Source organism: Contarinia nasturtii, unplaced genomic scaffold (assembly GCF_009176525.2).
Source record: "Contarinia nasturtii isolate CC-2019 unplaced genomic scaffold, AAFC_CNas_1.1 Cnas_scaffold_406, whole genome shotgun sequence".
NCBI classification, from domain to species: domain Eukaryota; kingdom Metazoa; phylum Arthropoda; class Insecta; order Diptera; family Cecidomyiidae; genus Contarinia; species Contarinia nasturtii.
This window is the reverse complement of record NW_022197760.1, coordinates 124,439-142,560: the sequence shown is the minus strand read 5'-3', so window position 1 is coordinate 142,560 and position 18,122 is coordinate 124,439. Positions and strand designations below refer to the sequence as shown.

The 18,122-nt window shown below is 33.9% G+C and overlaps 2 protein-coding genes and 1 long non-coding RNA gene across 21 annotated transcripts; 2 read left to right on the top strand and 1 right to left on the bottom strand.

Moving 5' to 3' along the window:
- Positions 1-5: 5 nt before the first annotated feature.
- LOC116338384 (WD repeat-containing protein 20) lies at positions 6-3,451 on the bottom strand (the record flags this gene model as incomplete). Its single annotated transcript, XM_031763592.1, has 6 exons — positions 3,263-3,451; positions 2,939-3,204; positions 2,645-2,830; positions 1,455-1,497; positions 1,210-1,349; positions 6-1,145 (listed from the first exon to the last, which is right to left on the bottom strand). Coding segments are annotated over exons 2-6 (1,743 nt in total), but the record flags the coding sequence as incomplete, so codon positions are not given.
- Positions 3,452-3,540: 89 nt separating this feature from the next.
- Positions 3,541-13,480, top strand: LOC116338393 (putative transferase CAF17 homolog, mitochondrial). 17 transcript variants are annotated; one of them, XR_004200884.1, is made up of 8 exons: positions 3,592-3,638; positions 3,746-4,109; positions 4,656-5,276; positions 5,484-5,741; positions 5,812-5,877; positions 5,956-6,078; positions 13,031-13,059; positions 13,268-13,383. XR_004200884.1 is itself a non-coding variant. In XM_031763605.1 (5 exons), exons 2-4 carry the CDS (start codon positions 3,836-3,838, stop codon positions 5,862-5,864), a joined length of 948 nt encoding a protein of 315 aa, XP_031619465.1. In that variant the 5' UTR covers positions 3,592-3,638; positions 3,746-3,835; the 3' UTR covers positions 5,865-5,877; positions 5,956-8,997. The 17 variants fall into 17 exon arrangements, 3 of the variants coding, with proteins under 3 accessions (XP_031619464.1, XP_031619465.1, XP_031619463.1); XR_004200886.1 differs by having other exon boundaries at positions 5,368-5,741; XR_004200885.1 differs by having other exon boundaries at positions 5,365-5,741.
- A 699-nt stretch (positions 13,481-14,179) lies between these two features.
- LOC116338395 lies at positions 14,180-16,863 on the top strand. 3 transcript variants are annotated; one of them, XR_004200889.1, is made up of 4 exons: positions 14,180-15,641; positions 15,749-16,165; positions 16,239-16,566; positions 16,639-16,863. It is a non-coding gene; the product is annotated as an uncharacterized LOC116338395 (long non-coding RNA). The 3 variants fall into 3 exon arrangements; XR_004200888.1 differs by having other exon boundaries at positions 15,629-15,672; XR_004200887.1 differs by having other exon boundaries at positions 14,180-16,165.
- Positions 16,864-18,122: the final 1,259 nt, after the last annotated feature.

Sequence of the window (18,122 nt, the reverse complement as noted above, 5' to 3'; positions counted from 1 at the left end):
CTATTGAATGTATTTATTCCTGACTCTGAAATTTTAAAATTATTCCCTTTGTTAAGAGACGTTTCATTAGATGCAATGGAAGTTGAATCGCTTCTCACTGGAATAGTACCACTCACTGCATTTATTGACTTTTCCATCACATTTGTGGCTTTTGTTGAATTACTACATAATTTACTGAAACTATTTGTAGGTTTTGTGGGAACGATACTATTATCCAATACCTCTGTGATGTTATTGCTTCCACTTCCCTCTGTGGATGTGACAATTGTAAATTTCGAGCGAAAACTATTAATCTTTGAATTATTATCGCTTTCTGATGATGAGACTTTGGCGATTTGTATATCATCATGATAATCAACATTTTGTGTTTCGAGCGAACTGCGTCGATGTCTCTTCTCATAAGATTGTCTTCTTAATATATCCTCTGTAATATCCCATAAACACAATTGTGTATCTTGACCAACTGAGCCTAAGCGATAGCTGGTTCGACGTATCATGTTTCTGCTTATACATGGAATGTCGTCAGTGATATTGTCATTGTTTTTTTGTACTTTGCCATTGCTTGAGCAGTTCGCTGTGTTATCATCATCAGAAAGTTCAGAACTATCAGAATGCGAATATGAAGTGTATGGATCAAAAGCAACAACAGACACCCAGGATCGGTGTCCCTGACCACGTGCTACAACTCGACGTTCATTCACAGACCAAACTGTTACCAAATCATCTTCACCTCCAACTACAACGTATTTGGAATCAGGACTCCAGCAAACACATAAAAATCCCCCAAAATAGGATCGTGCTATTCCAAGCAATTCCATTGTATCGTAATAAAATACGCGTAAAAATCCATCTTGTGAAACAATGGCTAACATTGTGCCGCACGGTGAAAAGCAAAATTCATTTATACTACAATTGTCTGAGTTGAAAACCCATTTGTACAACGGATTTCTTGACGCTTTCGATTTACATGTCAAAATTGTAAAACCGTCTCCGGTTTTGAAATTTTGATAGTTTGGTACATTTGGACAACACGGCAGCTCTTCATTATACAAGTATAAGTAGCCTGAAGAATGTGAAGCCAGGAACAAGTTTGGCGATTTAGGAAGCCATTTAAGACAAGTGACTTTTGTCTTGTCGATTAGTCTCTGAAATGACATAGCATAAAGAATTAAAAATAGTTACAAAATTTATAGCACTACGAATATTTACTTCCTCATTATACAAACGTCCAGTTTCTCTTTTCCCAGGCTGAACAAGCTGTATCTGTCCTGTTGTAAATCCAACCAAAAGAGATGCACAATCGTTCACCGAAGTTGCTCCGTTGAAGTCGTGACAACTTGGGCTGGTACCTAGGGATTATCAGAAGAAGCGCATGGAAAAAATGTAAATTAATCAATAAGTAATGGATCAGGAATTGTAGAGTAATGGAATAGTAATTTTTGCTGGACTCGTACCTTTGTATAGTTTTTTATCTATTGGTTTACAAAGGTCAACATTCTGAAACATTTAAAAGTTTTTAACGTATAATGCTATTTCATTCATAGAATGAAGAATACCTCCAAATGAAAATCAGCATTTTAATGGTTATTATTATCTTGTGAAAGTATTTTATCTTTTTCCGTATATTTTAACGTTAAAAAATGTAACATCTGAGCCATAATTTGCTCATAACAGTGTGAAATGGAACGTTATATGCAAGTTTCTAATAAATGGATTCCAGTGGAAAAAAGTATGATGTAATTTTGTTTGTGATTCACTATTTTTGATGCATTTTTAGCTCACGTGAGTTGTGACACAAATTTTACTATTTATTCAAGGTGATTGAAGCACTCGATAAAGAAGATCGTCAGTTCTTTTTGCGATAGGATCGTAGACAGTTTTTTTTGCAAATAGCAGATCACAAATACGATAACCAATCTCGCAAATTGGCATGAAATTCGACTTGAGCGCGATTGGATATAAGAGGAAATAATAATTTTTCAGGGTGATGCTGCTGCTCCGAAGACAGTTGTTTGGTACCGCGATATTCTTAGTAAAGGTATGAATCAATTGAAAATAGAGCCTATTCATTGTTTAAACTTTTTACTTCACATTTTACAGGACTTTGTCAGATGTTTTGCGTACTAGTGCCTGATTCGTTGAGAAGACCACCGAATGCAAACAACTGACAACAGCAGCATTGAATTCATAAATGTATAGATAAAACAAATATTATAACGATTAGTTAGCGATCTGGTGTTACACAAATTTTGTGGCCTTGTTGTGCGTTCATAAGAACAGTACAACGGTAGTACGGAGGGAAGGAGCCCGTAGATGAGTAAAGTTTTTAATTTAAAAAAATTATATTTCATATACAATTTAATTGATATCAATGATTGTTGTTCCTCTTTTCCATGTATTCACACCTAAATTTTACGCTATGGCAACCGTAAAAATAACTGAAACTACACACAAATCAGGGTCCAAATTTGACCGTGAATTTGTGCCTGGTAATGGGTGAATTTGCATTGCATATTATTCCTTAGGCTATAGCTTTCGAAAAAAAACGACTATTAAATGCATCCTTTTTTTGTTATTTCTGGCAATATATTTAATGCAGGTATTTTTTGAAGAGGTATTCTTTTCCAAATCATGGATCAGTTACCTTCTTTACCCCGCGGTAGGTGTACACATAGAGTTCTTTGCCAAAATTGAAGCAAATTTTATCACTGAAACCTTGTTGAAACTGCTGATGTTGGGGAGGTATTTCAGAAATACCATTAGTTATTCCAGAATTGTTTGTGTTTGCAGATGGCTGTTGTAATATGTAACTTGAATTGTTAGACGCACCCTATAAAAAAATGTTTAAATAAAATATCTTTTGGAATATGTTTGTCGATCACCCAATAACCATAAATGATTGAATGAAAAAAATAATCACAGCAAATAAATATATTACCGCGTTTGTTGTATTCGTTGAACTCGTTAAAACTGAAGACCCAGTGTTGTTTGTCGCAGATACATCACTGTTCACTTTAGCTGGAAGTAATGAAACTCGTACTTGAGGGTTATTTTGATTTGACTGATAGCCAACACGATTTGGTCTAGAATACTCCGATAATGTAATTAGTCGATATGTGCCTTCTCGTGTTATGAACTGTGTTTTCAAATCGTCTTTCCCATTTTGATCCATTTTTTAATAAGAATATAGAATTATGAAACTTCCTGGAAAAAAATATAAGTTATTAAAAAGAAATAGAATAGAATAGATTAATACATATACCTTTTAGTAGATTAAATTGTTTTTGAAACGTCCATTGTACAACGCCCAATATATAATTTTCAAGACAAATAAAAGAACAAACAGTCAATCATAATAATTTGTATGAAAACATTTATGTCTGAAAATTGATACACGACTATTAAAAATAATATATGAAAAGTAAAATACGGACAACTAATGAAAATTTTGACAGAATAGACAACTGATGTACAACTAGCACATACATGAAGTTAGTTGTACTTTTTGTTTAGAATGAAAATCAAATGTCAAATGTACATTATCTTCGATGCTTATATAGATGGAAATTTGTTATTTTTTGGTATTTTTTCCATAGTTCTGGGATTTAAAATATATCTTTTTATTTGAAAAGTTTTCGGTAGAACTATGAAATTATTCAAGATTTACTCAATCAAATAATTATAATGTGTATATTCTTAATCACAGTGTTAATAATCGAACTTAAATATATTTGTATCATTCCAGATTAAACATTGAGGCTACTCGAATTATATTATTTCAGATATTTGATAGATATATAACAAACATTGTAATTCTTTATTTATTAAAAATAATATGAATTACCTATGCAAAGCTAGTGTGCAAAAAGTTCCAGAATATTTTCGATGTCGTTTTGCCAACACTTCATCGCGATACACAATAATTCATGAAAATTTATCATACCAACGTGGGTTACTTCGTATATCTGGTCTTGATGTGAAAAATTTCTTACAAGGTCTAATTACAAATGATATATTTCATCTCAAAACAATGCATAGTTCCATGTTCACACTGTTCCTAAATAAACAAGGAAGAGTATTGTATGATGCCATCATATACAAAAATCGAGGTAATCACTCCTATCATTGAAAAATTATTTACTCCTTTCTTTTATATATTACTTACATTATAAGTAAATATGTAATTTAAACTTTATTTTTGATCACACACATATGAATGAAAAAAATTTAAAATCCCAATTTTCAGTAATCTGCTTACAAAAGTGCATTTAGTAGCCCCGAGGTTAAGAACATGTGTGAGCCATTCTGAATTAAAACGTGATACGAATAACTTCACTTTTATTTTTTATTTTTTTGAATACTTCAATAATAACAATATCCACACCGAACATCGTTCCTTCGCCTTGGTGGTTTATTTAAATAAATAAAGATAAAACAAATATTTAAAAAATATCTATAATATATAATTAAATTAGTATCGATAATAATAATAACTGTACCGAACAGCATTACTTCGCCTTGGTGGTTTATTTAAAAATAATATAATAATAATAATAATAATAATTAATATATAAATATATATTAATATATAAAATAATTTTTTTCGGTTTTCGTATTAGTTGAAATTTATATAATTAATTTTTTTTCTTTTTCAGACGAAAACGCATATCTAATCGAATGTGATCGAACAATTGAAAAGCAATTAAAACAACATTTATTGCTATTCCGAATAAGAAAACAAGTAAACATTGACATTGTATCAAATGAAATGAATATTTGGGCATGCTTTGAAAAACACCAGAATTTAAATGAAATTCCGAAATTGCTCGAAGCTAATGAATATAAGAAATTAAGTGATGAAGTAATTGTTTGTCTTGATCCCAGAGTTAACCAAATGGGTTTAAGATTAATAACACCGAAAAGTTTTAATCTAAAAGACTTTCAGAAAGTAAATGATGAAGCAATCAGTGATATATCGGACATTAACTATAATTATAAAGTTCATCGATATGTTTTCGGAATTTGTGAAGGCATAAGAGAGATTCCACCATCAAGAATTTTCCCATTTGAAGTGAATTGCGATTATCTTCATGGAATAAGTTTCCATAAAGGTTGCTATTTGGGGCAAGAATTCACGGCTAGAACTTATCATACTGGTACAATCCGAAAAAGAATTATGCCCATCATTTTAGATTCATCAGATGACGAATATTTGAAAATTCAATACGATGAATCCATTCGGAATGAAAAAAATCAAATTATTGGTAAAATTAAAGGTATGCCTATACTTTCTTAAAAATTACTATTCCTGATTCATTTTCCATTCTTTTCAATTATCATCATTCACATTATTTCTATTATAAGAAGCTATATAGTTTGACCACTAACACACACATATATGAAAGAAACAAAAGTCGCAACTGATTGCTGACAAATATTTGCGATTTGGTAGTAGTAAATATGTTTGTACATACACACAACAGCATCGGAGCAACGTCACAGCGACAACATGGTGATATGAATGTACGGACATACGACAACAGTAACAACAACAAAAGTAACGCATTCGCTGTTCGATATCGGCTACTGTCAACGATGAACCGAATTGAATGTGTTTGCGTGTGTGTATTTGACTGTGTCATTTCAAACCAACAAGCTGGTAACAAGTCACATAGTGTCGAACCATTCCCAGTATATAAGGACTAAACGTGCTGCGCATATATTTTCAGTTTGCATTGAAAGTGATATATTCTAGCGAATTGGATTTTTACCGGTTTTTCAAAATACAATATTATTATTTTCATTTTTTAGTTTTTGCATCGTTCACAAACCGACCAAGCGATGTCAGAATCCGAAAAATATGAATACAAAGGATCGGTAAGTTTTTTTTGTATTGCATTTTCTTCATTGTGAAATGTTTTTTTAATTTTATCGTATCGGATTTGTATCGTTCAGTTTCAAGTTTGCCCCAACTACGAACCGGTCCAAAATCGTGGTCTTCATCGGTACAAATTAAATGAATCAGACCTCTTCGGACGTCTCCCGTAGGTTATTCCGACTACAAGTAATTTACGCTGTGTGAGTAATAGAGTGTATCGATTTTTTAAAAATAAAGTGCACTTATGAATAACCTATGCCAAATGGTCCAAGGAATCTTGCCTACCCAAGGAACAATTTGTAATACAAATTCACCCATTTGGATTATTGGATTAAAACGGAGAGTGTCCTATTTAAAATGAAGTTTTAATATAGTTACTCGTTGCTCAAGTTTCATAACTTATTGCAAGACGCCCGTGTGTGTATTGAATACACGAAAATAGTCTTTTATCTAAAAATGTTTCTGAGGCATGGATTTTCATCACATGCCCGTTTGAAAAAGGTTACCGATTTGAATACATTCGGTGCATGAATCAAAGGGTAGGATTTGAATACATTCGATGCATGAATCAAAGGGTAGGATCGCCAGCCCGTGAAATCAGCCCGTATAGTATCCAACACTGGACAGTGTTTTCCACTTCTCCACCGCACAGTCTGCAGTCCGGGTCATCTCTGAGATTTAAATTTGTCATATGATAACTGACCCTGGCGTTGTTGGTCACTGTCACGGCGATGTTATCATTTACTTGGTTCGACTTCATGTAATGATCAAAATCCAGTCGTGAATATTTGCGCGTAGCATATGCTGACATTCCTTTTCGTAGCATTTTGATGCGATACTCAATGTACCATTGCCATGTTGAATCTTGAATGATGATTCTTTTCTTCGATATCAAACAATCCAGCTAATTTTTTCGCCACTTTTTCTCTTCATTTCTGCCGAGTTTCCCAATAGAATCGCGTGTTTGGTATTATGTTTGGTTAATGTTTTCCTCCAAAATTTAAAATCATATAAACAATAAGTTTTGATTCAAATAAATTTCAAGTTAGATTTCAAAAAATCTCACCTCAACGGCAGGTTCATCAGGTGTTTTCCGGATGTTGAGACGCGTTATAGCCAACCACGTATTTTCATTCCGATCGATGCCAATAACGTATTTCTTACCCTCAAGATTGTCCGCCTGTAAATGCAAATTTTCGTTGCACGCCTGCTCTAGTTTGGTGTACAATAGATTTAATGATGGAATTGTTTGGATCGTTTGCCCAATTGCTTGATTTATCGACGTCGAACAACAAATTCCATAGTCCATCTCGATCATGATCTCTGTAGTATTTTTCTGGGTATTTATTTAGCCGGTTGGTCTCAGTATTCAGGAATCATGGCACAACTTTTAGCTTGCTTGCCAATTTTTCGTACAAATCTCTTATATCCAATCGCACGCACTTCAAATGATATTCGCATAACGGTACAAGAGCAAAACTGTTTATTTTCCGTGGGCGATTTTTTGTTGGCTGTTGAAAGTTCGGATTGTCACGAAATATTTCATGAATGGTATTCTATTGTTTCTATTCTTTTCACCTTTTCTATTCTTTCCACAATACCATTGGTCAAGTCGCTGGATCGATATGCTTACATTTTGGCATTTCTGATGTCGATGCCATCAAATCTCGGTCCATTGATGTTGTGATTGCGATACCAGCATCGCATTCGAAAGAATGACTCAAGTCGATCTTCACACCAAGTGGTGAGACCAGTTTTCGTATTTGCGATGTGCTGTTTGACAACGAAACGAAAACCATTCTCCAACTTTTCCTTGCTCGGCCATTCGAACTGTTCGTCACAGAAGCTTTCGACCATGAACCGAAACTCTGGCAGTATGGGATAATCGGTATTATTATTGTAAACATTTTCGGCCAATACCGAATTGAAGCATTTGAAGAGAACTGTCGACATTCCCATCGCAAAAAGAACTGACGATCTTCATTATCGAGTGCTTCATTCACCTTGAATAAAATCAAAAGTGAGGCCAATGAGGCAACTTCCGTCATTTGAAGACTGCGCTCAAACAATATTTGCGTCACAACTGCTGCATGCTCGGGTCGAAGTATTGTTTGCAAGCCACATTTCATTGCAACGAAATTCGTCATCGTATACCGGCGAATCGTTGTTATCTCTTTTTCTTTTCATTCTTGAAAAACTGATACAAATAAACGCACAAATCAAATGAAACAGTAATGAAGAACGCATTATAAGTATCACGTCTTACCTCAACAAAGTGACACTGTGTTCTAAATCGAATGATGAAATTTATTTCCAATCACACATCAAATATTTTCCCGATCGAAATGATGTTGGAATATTCACAGTAAATTTTATCAACACTCTGTTATTTCGAAATTAAAACAAAAATGAACACAAAACCAACTGTGAATATATCCATTCCTCAGCGAACAGCGTTCCGAAAACACAAAATCGTTGAAATTGAAATGATAATAAAATCAATTGATCGCCCAAACCACGCTACAAACACTCATATCTAATTCTCAAGAAATCCTCTTGAAAACAAAACAAAGTTTTATTGTAAACAAAATCGGTTGGTGTGATTGAAGTTTCAAAGTGATGGAAGTTGTTTATACTAAGAATACTGTCGCACAATGCGAGCACATTTTTAATACATATAAATGAATATCATTGGATTTGGTTTGACACATATGAATGGTTAAGAATAATAATGAAACTCAATTTTGGTTCAAACTGGAGTGTCCCACAGAATTGTTTCAAATTAAAGTGTCCCGAATATTTGTTTCAAACTAAAATGTCCCCACAAAAAAGATTCATGTAAATTTTCCTAAGTGCCATTTTCATTTGCAATAAATTTGAGGGACACTTCGATTGTAAACTTTTTTTTGAGTCCTATTCATAGAAATTTTTTCGGGGTACAGTTTGAGAAAAAGTTTTTTTTTTGGACATTTCAATCATAACTTTATGTACTATATGTATGAGAACTGAGAAAAAATCTGTTCAATAGGTATCACATAGCAAGTTTATATGAGAATTTCGGAGACCCGGTATAGAGCACTCAAACAGTGAAAAAAGTCCAGATCGTGATTTAGATGATATGGAATGCGATTTTTTTCATTCTGATTTCACCAGGTGATACAGAAAATTGAGTAGTATTGGGTGTATAAATTAATTTTGATCGTTTTTTTGGTGAAAGGAAACATTTATTTAAAAATAATAAGAATGAGTACATTAACCAATGTACTGCCCATAGTTAGCTATGACTTCGGCCCATCTTCTTGGCAGCTTGTCGATTCCGCGTCGAAAGAATTCCTCATCTTTTCCAGCTATCCATTGATCGACCCATTTTCGCACTCCTTCAGAATTTCGAAACGATATCTCAGACAAGCCCATTTGCATTGATCGAAACAAGTGGTAGTCAGAAGGGGCAAGGTCTGGAGAGTACGGGGGGTGATCAAGCTCACCCCGACCAGAGTCCCCTATCTTTTTTTTTGCGATGTTTGGAATATGTCAAATTTTGATGAATCCTTCGACTATTTCTTGTCGCAGTTTTTCTCAATTTTTCTCTCAGTAATCTGCTCAAACGTATTGGTTGTAGTCGATACCGATCCCCCGTGACAGTTTCACCCGGTTTCAGCAGCTCATTATACACCACACCACTTTAATCCCACCAAATAATGAGCATTACCGAGAAATCATCAAAATCCTGCTATGCAATCGATTTTGATGATTGTGTGGGATTGAACGCTTATTTTTATGCCTGAGGTTATCGTAGCAGATGCCCTCTTCACTTCCAGTTACAATACGATACAAAAATTCCTTTCTCTCCTATTTTTGGAACATTGTGCCAAAATGTGAAAAACGTCTTACAACTAGTTTTGGATTCAACTGGTATGGCACAAAATTCCTTTGGTCTTACCTCATTATAGAAGTCTTAAAAGGATTGATTCGCATATATTTAATGCTTCTGATGTTTTCTGATGCATTTTCATGCATCTTTATCGAATTTAAAATGCCAACAGCCCATCATTCAATTTTTTTTGGTGAGTTCACAGTTTTTCAACAAATTCACCACTTCTTTTTCACCAAATTCAACATTCTCTGTGGCGAATGAGAGGTCTCGTCTCCTGCAACATTTTATAACCTTTAGATGTATTTTCACTTTATTCAAAGTGAAAAAATTGAACCAAAGGAGACCAGACAGAAAAACACTTTTTCATCGCTCATTTTGAATCGATCAGAAAATAATGACACTGTGTCAAAAATAAATCTTTCTGCTCTGAATTAGATTGGCAAATGTCACATGTACAAAATGCAATTGGATTCAACTGTCAAACTTCATACAAGTTTAAGTGGCGACATCTAATTGTCAGCGATCAAAATTAATTTATACACCCAATATTTGAGAATCGAAGAAAAAAAATTTAATTATTTTTTTCATTTTTCGCGATTTTTTATACCATCGATATGGGAAGCTTGTATGAAAAACACGGAAGACCGCTGAAATGGCAAATACGAAATATGTACGGACGTACGACAATGTCATTTCAGCGGTCTTCCGTGTTTTTCATACAAGCTTCCCATATAGATGGTATAAAAAATCGCGAAAAATGAAAAAAATAATTACATTTTTTTTCTTCGATTCTCAAATACTACTCAATTCTCTGTATCACCTGGTGAAATCAGAATGAAAAAAATCGCATTCCATATCATCTAAATCACGATCTGGACTTTTTTCACTGTTTGAGTGCTCTATACCGGGTCTCCGAGAGTTTCATATAAACTTGCTATGTGATGCCTATTGAATAGTAAGCGAATACCAATCGTGATTGAATCAATAGGCGTCATTTGGCTATTGCAAGGCAAGTTTATATGAAACTCTCGGAGACTCGGTATAGAGCACAAAAAGTGAAAGAAAAAAAAAATTTTTTTCTCAATTCCCGAACACCACTAAATGCTCTATATAATTTGAAGTGAAAAATTTGCTATCTCTTTCACCCAAATCGTGCTTGTAGTAGATCAATGACATATACGTCATTTGAAAGGCCTATTCAAAAACTGTCAAAATCAAAAGTGTTTCATTTGTTTGTGTGCATCATATTTTTTTTCAACGATGGAAAATTTTGAAAGTTGGAGAAAAAACCATAATTCGTGTAGAAACTGATAGTGTAGAATGGACCCTTCTCAATAGCTTAAAGCAAAAAAGAATCGATTTAATCCAACTATAAAAAATCGGCTGGGGGCAATTACCCCCCAATTTTGGGGACTTTTTCAATATTTGGTCCAATCGGAAAGATACTGTGCATCAAAAAATGCTGAAACTTATCTGTAATGGTAGAAATGGTCTCTGCCAATAATATTTAGTCGATTTGAGTCCATTTCGAAAGTAGAAGACACGAAAAAAATTCCAAAATCAAAAAATGGCCATTTTTGAAGAGCTTATTTTCTCTGACTTTTTGCACACCTGGTCCAGAATAAGATAAACGCAGTTGGAGAGAAACATCTTTTCCTCCCCCGCATGGTCAATGGACATTGCCCTTTCCGAATTGTACCCACTTGGATTGATTAAACGTCGTGTGCCTGATTGGCAGTTCTCTATTTATAGAATAGTCAAAAATGAGTCGATGAATACATAACCACAAAGGACGAAGAACCATTTCGACCCGATTTTCATCTTTTGACTAAAATATGGATAAAAGTAGTGGCTAGCGATGGACAATACTTCGAATGACATTTTCTTTCAATTTTACTTAAGTCAAGCCTTCATTTTCACCAAAAAAAATCCGGAAACTAATCGATACACCCAATATTTGAGCGTAATATTTAGATTTTCAATTTAAAACTTAATGTATTGTGTTCACATTATGTTGTCAAATGAAATATTATTGGAAGTGAATGAAACAGGTGGATCTATTCCATTGGAATTCGTGGGAACTATGCATATAATCTCTGTTCCATTTGACACGAAAATGACCACCAGAATAGGTCAAAACCTTACATTTCTCAACGTTAGAATGTACTAAAAACATTACAAATTTGTTTACATCTATGGATGTTTTTTGCAAAAAAATTAAAAACTGGATTCGCGCATGGTGTCTTAAAATTCTAAAAATTTCCAAAAATGGTCGATTTTCTACTCCCAAAATCGATTATTTTTATGCTCAAATCATCAGAAAGGAGCTCAAAAAACTCTCACCATGGAGCAAACTCTCAAAAATTCTGATTTTCAAACTATTTTTTTCTAAGCAAAAAATTATGAAAATTAAAGGTTACATGATCCAGGATAATTAATAATTGTCTGAAATTAATGTGTACGAAGTATTACATGTCACACATTCATGGTTGGTACCAATTTTGATACCAACTAGAGGCTTTGTAGAATAATACTGAACAATAACATATTTTTAGCTCTTTATCGATTAAAGTGGTCAATACTCTACAACATCTGCGCTTTTCGTAGATGTTACTCAATTTGTGACATACATGTAATCTTTGATGGAATATACGTCATAGTGCAGTACAGGTCACCACTGGGTGAATGAATTTTTGACATGAACTACCGCGGTGTTACCGTTGTGTTAGGACGTAGAAGCTTTGCGACCACTATTTTCAGACAATTATTGTTCATCCCAGAATAAGGAACCTTTGATTTTCATAAAATTTTGTGCAGAAATAAATAATTTGAAAATCACAATCTTTGAGAATTTTCGATGGAATTTCGTTCCACGGTGACGGTACCATTTTTTGACTTTACATTAAAAAAAAATTGAAATGCGTTTATGGGATTTCTGTTCTGATGATTTATGTATAAAGGTAAGCAATATTGAGAGTATAGTCAAGTTTTTGTACAAATACAAAATCTTTGAAAATTTTTGGAATTTTTGGGCTGGATGCGCGAATTCAATGTTGATTTTTTTTTTGAAAAAAAAAAAAAAAAACATCAGGATGTGATTTCTGGGTCTTGGTGCAACATTGATTTCGAAATATTTCACATTATCGATACACTCTAGTGAGTAAGTATCGTTTGCAATTAATTATTATTTTGGTTTCATTCATTGTAGACTGATATTGATATATTGATTAATGGTGATTTTCTATGTGTTTCTTTTCTTTCTTTTTTCTGATTGATAGGTAACCTTGGCAACCAGTACTACTCCATAGTAAGCATATTAATGGCATTTTTTCTCTTTTCACAGTGATCAACACTACTACTACTACCAAATCTCATATTGAAGCAATGCTGTTGTGGTCATTGATTTTACGATTAAACTATATACTTTATTTTATAGTTTCATTTTCCATTCTGTTCCATTGCCTATTGATTATTTTTCCATTTTTTTTATTCTTTTCTTCTGATCAACCCTATAGGTGTTCAAAGTAACTACGCAATTGGTCTTTTAAGAATAGATGTGGCACTTTCTGCAAGTTATTTAAAAATTCAAAATATAAATGTAAATACATATCGTCCAGCTTGGTGGCCGAATACCAAAAAACAAATAAAATTTTAAAATATTCCAAATGAAAATGGTTCATATTGCTTTTCAGAATATTGTTTGGGCCCTCTTGTTTCAACTAATTTTTACGTATAATAACTTTATTATTAATTAGAACAACCTTATTCAGCTGCAATAGCGCGACTCATGTTTATCACATCGTAGTGCGAAAAAAAAGACTTCGTTGTTTCGATTTAAACGTTGAAATACAGATTCAAGACTCATTGAAATTCTTAAATTTAAGTCTCATTAAATGGCTTCGATTTTTCGGTAAAACCAAAACAAATTTCGACAAATGCAATAAAAATGTAGGCGTTTAACATTCAAAAATCACTGTCTTGTGTGCAAATCGCGAAAAAAACGCTCTCATGTAAATGGTTGTGATCATTCAAATTGATTTTTTTCTTAAAATCGTTTTAATTTTTCACTTTCAAACTTCATTCAATGTTTTCATAACAAAAAAATACAATTTTTTAAAAAAAAGTGTAACTTTGTTTTGTTCTTTGTATGGTTTTCCCTGTATTTTGAATGGACGGTCTAATAGATCGTAGCTATCCTATATTGTTTTTATTTCGAACTTTACCTAGAAGGGTTAATCTATTTATGCCTTAACTATTTCGCATTTCACTCATACCTCTCAGAAAGGGCAGTAACCAGGGTCGTTCTTAACCTCGATAGAGTCTTTTAATTTGATATCAATAGTTTTGTTTTAGTTTCAAAGTTAAAGATTCAAGACACATGAATTTGAATCTTTTATAAATACAATGAAAATATGGATTTTTAGGTTATTTTTGGATCAAAATGATATAAATAATGGTTCATAATGGGGAAAAGTGGTTTTTTCTGTGGTGTGTAGTATGCACAGTTTTTCATCTTTGACTTGAGACTTAAATTGATTAAATTTTCAAAGGAAACTATTGAACCGTTTTCGAGAAATTGCCTGTTATGTGTCCAACCACATTTTGGGTTTTATCCAATTTGGCCACCCCGCATGAATTTTCTTAGTCGCTATTGGCCAAGTGGGCCGTGCTTGCAAAGGCCATATCTTAAAAATAAGAATTTTCCTGGATATAAGCTATGTGGAATTTTATAACTTATGTAAAATCGGTGGAAGTAAATAGAAGTAAAATCGGTGGAACTTTCAAAGAAAACTATTGAACCGTTTTCGAGAAAATGTCCGTTATGTGTCCTACCAGATGAGCAATTTGATAAGCGCTTGGGTCGCTTTCGAGTACTAGAACTGTTGCACTACTGTTGCATTGGATTCAATATATAAATATGCTTGTGGTGTGGAGCGATCGAAGTGACCATCAAAATTGATGGTTATTGTAATCAATTTTGATATGCATGGGTATTTCAGAGCTTTATTTCTTTAAAGTGTTAATTTTTTAAATCGATTTTTTTCATTTACTTTACATAATTGAATTTAAAATTGATTACAATTATCGCGTTACGGTCGCTGTTTTGCAGTTTGGAGTTGAAGTTAATATTGTTTTATTTTCAACAGACATGGAATGCATACCTGCAGTTTTTCCGTGTACTTTTTAATTTGATCGCTTTATTTAGCGTGAAAGAGCCTGAAATGCTTCCGCCAATTTTTCATTTCGAAGAAATCTTGGGAACAACCTCTCACAGAGCACACATTTTTTTTCTTTTCATTATCATGGCTTTTTGATTGTTGTACCATTCGTTTGTGATTGGATGACACACACCGTACTTTAATGTTATGGTTTTTGATTCTTTTGAATCATTTTTCTCCTTTCTTTCACGCTTAATTTTTTTCGTATTCATTTTCGTGAATTTAACACACTTCAACAAACGCTGTAATGGTTTAATGGTTACCTATATGATTCGATTAAAAATGGTAATTACGGTGTGTCCTGTCAACAAATTGAATGACAGATACAACAACACCATATCCATACACATTGGAAGCGTCTTCTCTATTATGGAAGCGTCCAGTACTGCAGTACTAGATTGAGTTCTTGTATCTGTCATTCAATTTGTTGACAGGCTTATCAAATTTGATTACAATAGTTATCAATTTTGGTGGTTGCTTCGATCGCTCCACACCACAAGCATATTTATATATTGCATCCAATGCAACTATAGTGCAACAGTTATAGTGCTCTGAAGCGACCCAAGCGCTTATCAAAATTGATTGCATGCATATCAATAATAATCATTGTAACTTACGTAAATTTCATTTCGTTGAAATTTGATTTTTAACTCATTCACGAAATATTATTGTAAGCATTCATTTTTTATGTTTTCTATACAGTAAGTCAAAATTGTGAATTAGAATTTTCTTGGATTGAATTTAAACTGTTCTGTTTCTTATTCACTGTGCTTTAAGTTCTTGTAATCAGTTCGGGGATGCTCAAGCGTCCGGAACATTCAGAATCATAGTTTCAACATAGAAAAATGCCACCAATAAATCGTTTCTCATCGCCTGGAATCCCAGGGCCTGGACAAAAACAAAAATCACTCTAAATCTGAGGAAAAAAAAATTAAAAAATTGTCTTGAAATCCTGCGAATTGCGGAAAAAATGTCAGCCCCGAATAGCGGAAATTTTCTAGAACAGCAACCGAGATATTCGATGATGATGAGCTACTGCCAGTTAGTGAAACAATCATAGTACCTAGTCAAACTGCAACTTCATCGACGGTCAATGTTCCATTGACACCATTCCCAGCATCTATCAAACCATCGGCTCTTGTTCAAGAAGGCGGTTACTCAGCACCAGCTCCAGCTTCCGTTGAAATTGTTAAAGTGAGTTACAAATTACAGTACTTTCAAAAATACTTTTCAAACATTCGATTTTACCATGCTCTTATAACTCTAGGTAATCGAAGAACAAGGTGGTCACAAATTTCAAGGTGAAAAGAAATTGTTCAAAATTCGTTGAAAGAAATATGATGAAGTAGATGATACTTGGGAATTGGAGGAGAATTTGTCATGCCCAGAAATTTATAATCGTTATTTGGCTGATCATCCAGATGCAGCTGCAGCTGTTAATGAAACAAAGCGAGTATCAAAAAGACGTACGGATGGAGAACGTAAACAGTACATCGACAACGGTGGTAATGGAAGCGGTCGCAACAAGGCTGTAGTTCATAGAAAACGTACGCATGACAATGATGGTCCACAGGATCCCAACACCAAAAAGCGTAGTAAGTAGCAATACTTAATTTTCAACTCTGTCAGATATTGTCTACTAATTACATTTTGGGTAATCCTTGCAGAAATGGATGTGGCACCTGGTTCCAATCTTTTGAATATTTGTCTTAGATGCGGCCAATCTGATTTACATGATGAAGCAAAGTCTTCATTTGAAAAGAATACATGCATTGAAGGTCGAAATCCACAATCGTTGGTATTGGAATTCTGGCTGAAAAATTGGCAGCATGATTGGAGAACAGTGACGCTTCGAAAAAAGACGCTCCAAAGGATGGGCAAATTTAACTATTTTTAACCGTTTAAATTCTCTTCAGAATGAACATAATTTCATAGAATAAATTTCCCAAAGGTGTTTTTTCCAAAAAAAAAAGACTAGTTTTTATTGATGAAAATTCCCAATGAATTTTTGGAGGCAATGGATTCGATTCATGTGATGAGTCAGTTTGAAATTTTGAGAAATTATTCAGAAGCGTTCGATTATACGGACCGCTCCTATAGTTACGACCACCCATTTTATTGCATCTGGCAATACGTTTATTGGCAAATGTCAATTGAACCTCGAACTATTGACATATGCCAATATTTCGTATAGTACTTATTTTTACAGTGTACTCTCAATATTGCTTAATCATAAAAACAGGACCCAAATCACAGCGGACGGCAGTTCGCGCGAGTGACAAAACCACATTAGTGTGCTGAAAAGTCGAACTCGCTATATATACACGAAATGTACGAAGTCCAGACCCAGAAGGCCTTTTGCTTCGGTTGGAAAGCTCTTGGGCCATAGATCAAGAAAACATGTCAAAGTTCGAAAATCGGTCCACCTGCTTCGAAATATAGTCCTTTCAAGAAAAGGGTCAAAATTCTGTTCTACGGCCATATATGGCACTAAATGAGGTCTTTGATCCCTGAAAATCGATTATCTGATTCTAGAGCTCAATACCTTTCCAACGATACCTCAAACGTCGAAATCGATCAATCCGTTCGAAAAATTCCGTATTTTAAAAATTTCATATGATTTTCCTATAAAAATCATTTGGTATATCTGTCTGTCTGTCCGCGATTTTGCGTACTTGTTTCTGATCTTTTTGAAACTTTCTGTGATTAAAATACATAAAAAACTTAGATTTTTTTGTTCCGGCACTTTACGATTTGGCCGCCATGTTGGCCATGGCCTGCCTCTAAAAGTCGCTTTTCGACTTTTTTTCCTATGGTCACCGAAGCGCCATGACTTGACACCCCCCGGACATATCATTGGAAAGGTCTTGAAGTGAGCTATCGAATGAAACCATTTGCGGTCCAAAAATTTCAATTTGGGGATCCCATAGCCAAGGTTATAGCCGTATTTATTTTTTCATATTTCTTCTACACCCTAGTACATAGCGTTGAAAGCCTTTCATGTGTGCCTTGCGAATTTGCCCTGCTTGCTATCTTGCTTTCTTCCCTCTTCTTTAAATAATCATCTTTTATTTTTTTAATTTTCGAGACATTTGTATGGGATTTTGAAGGGGGTGCCCGATGACAAAAATGAAAGTAAAAAAATAGTAAT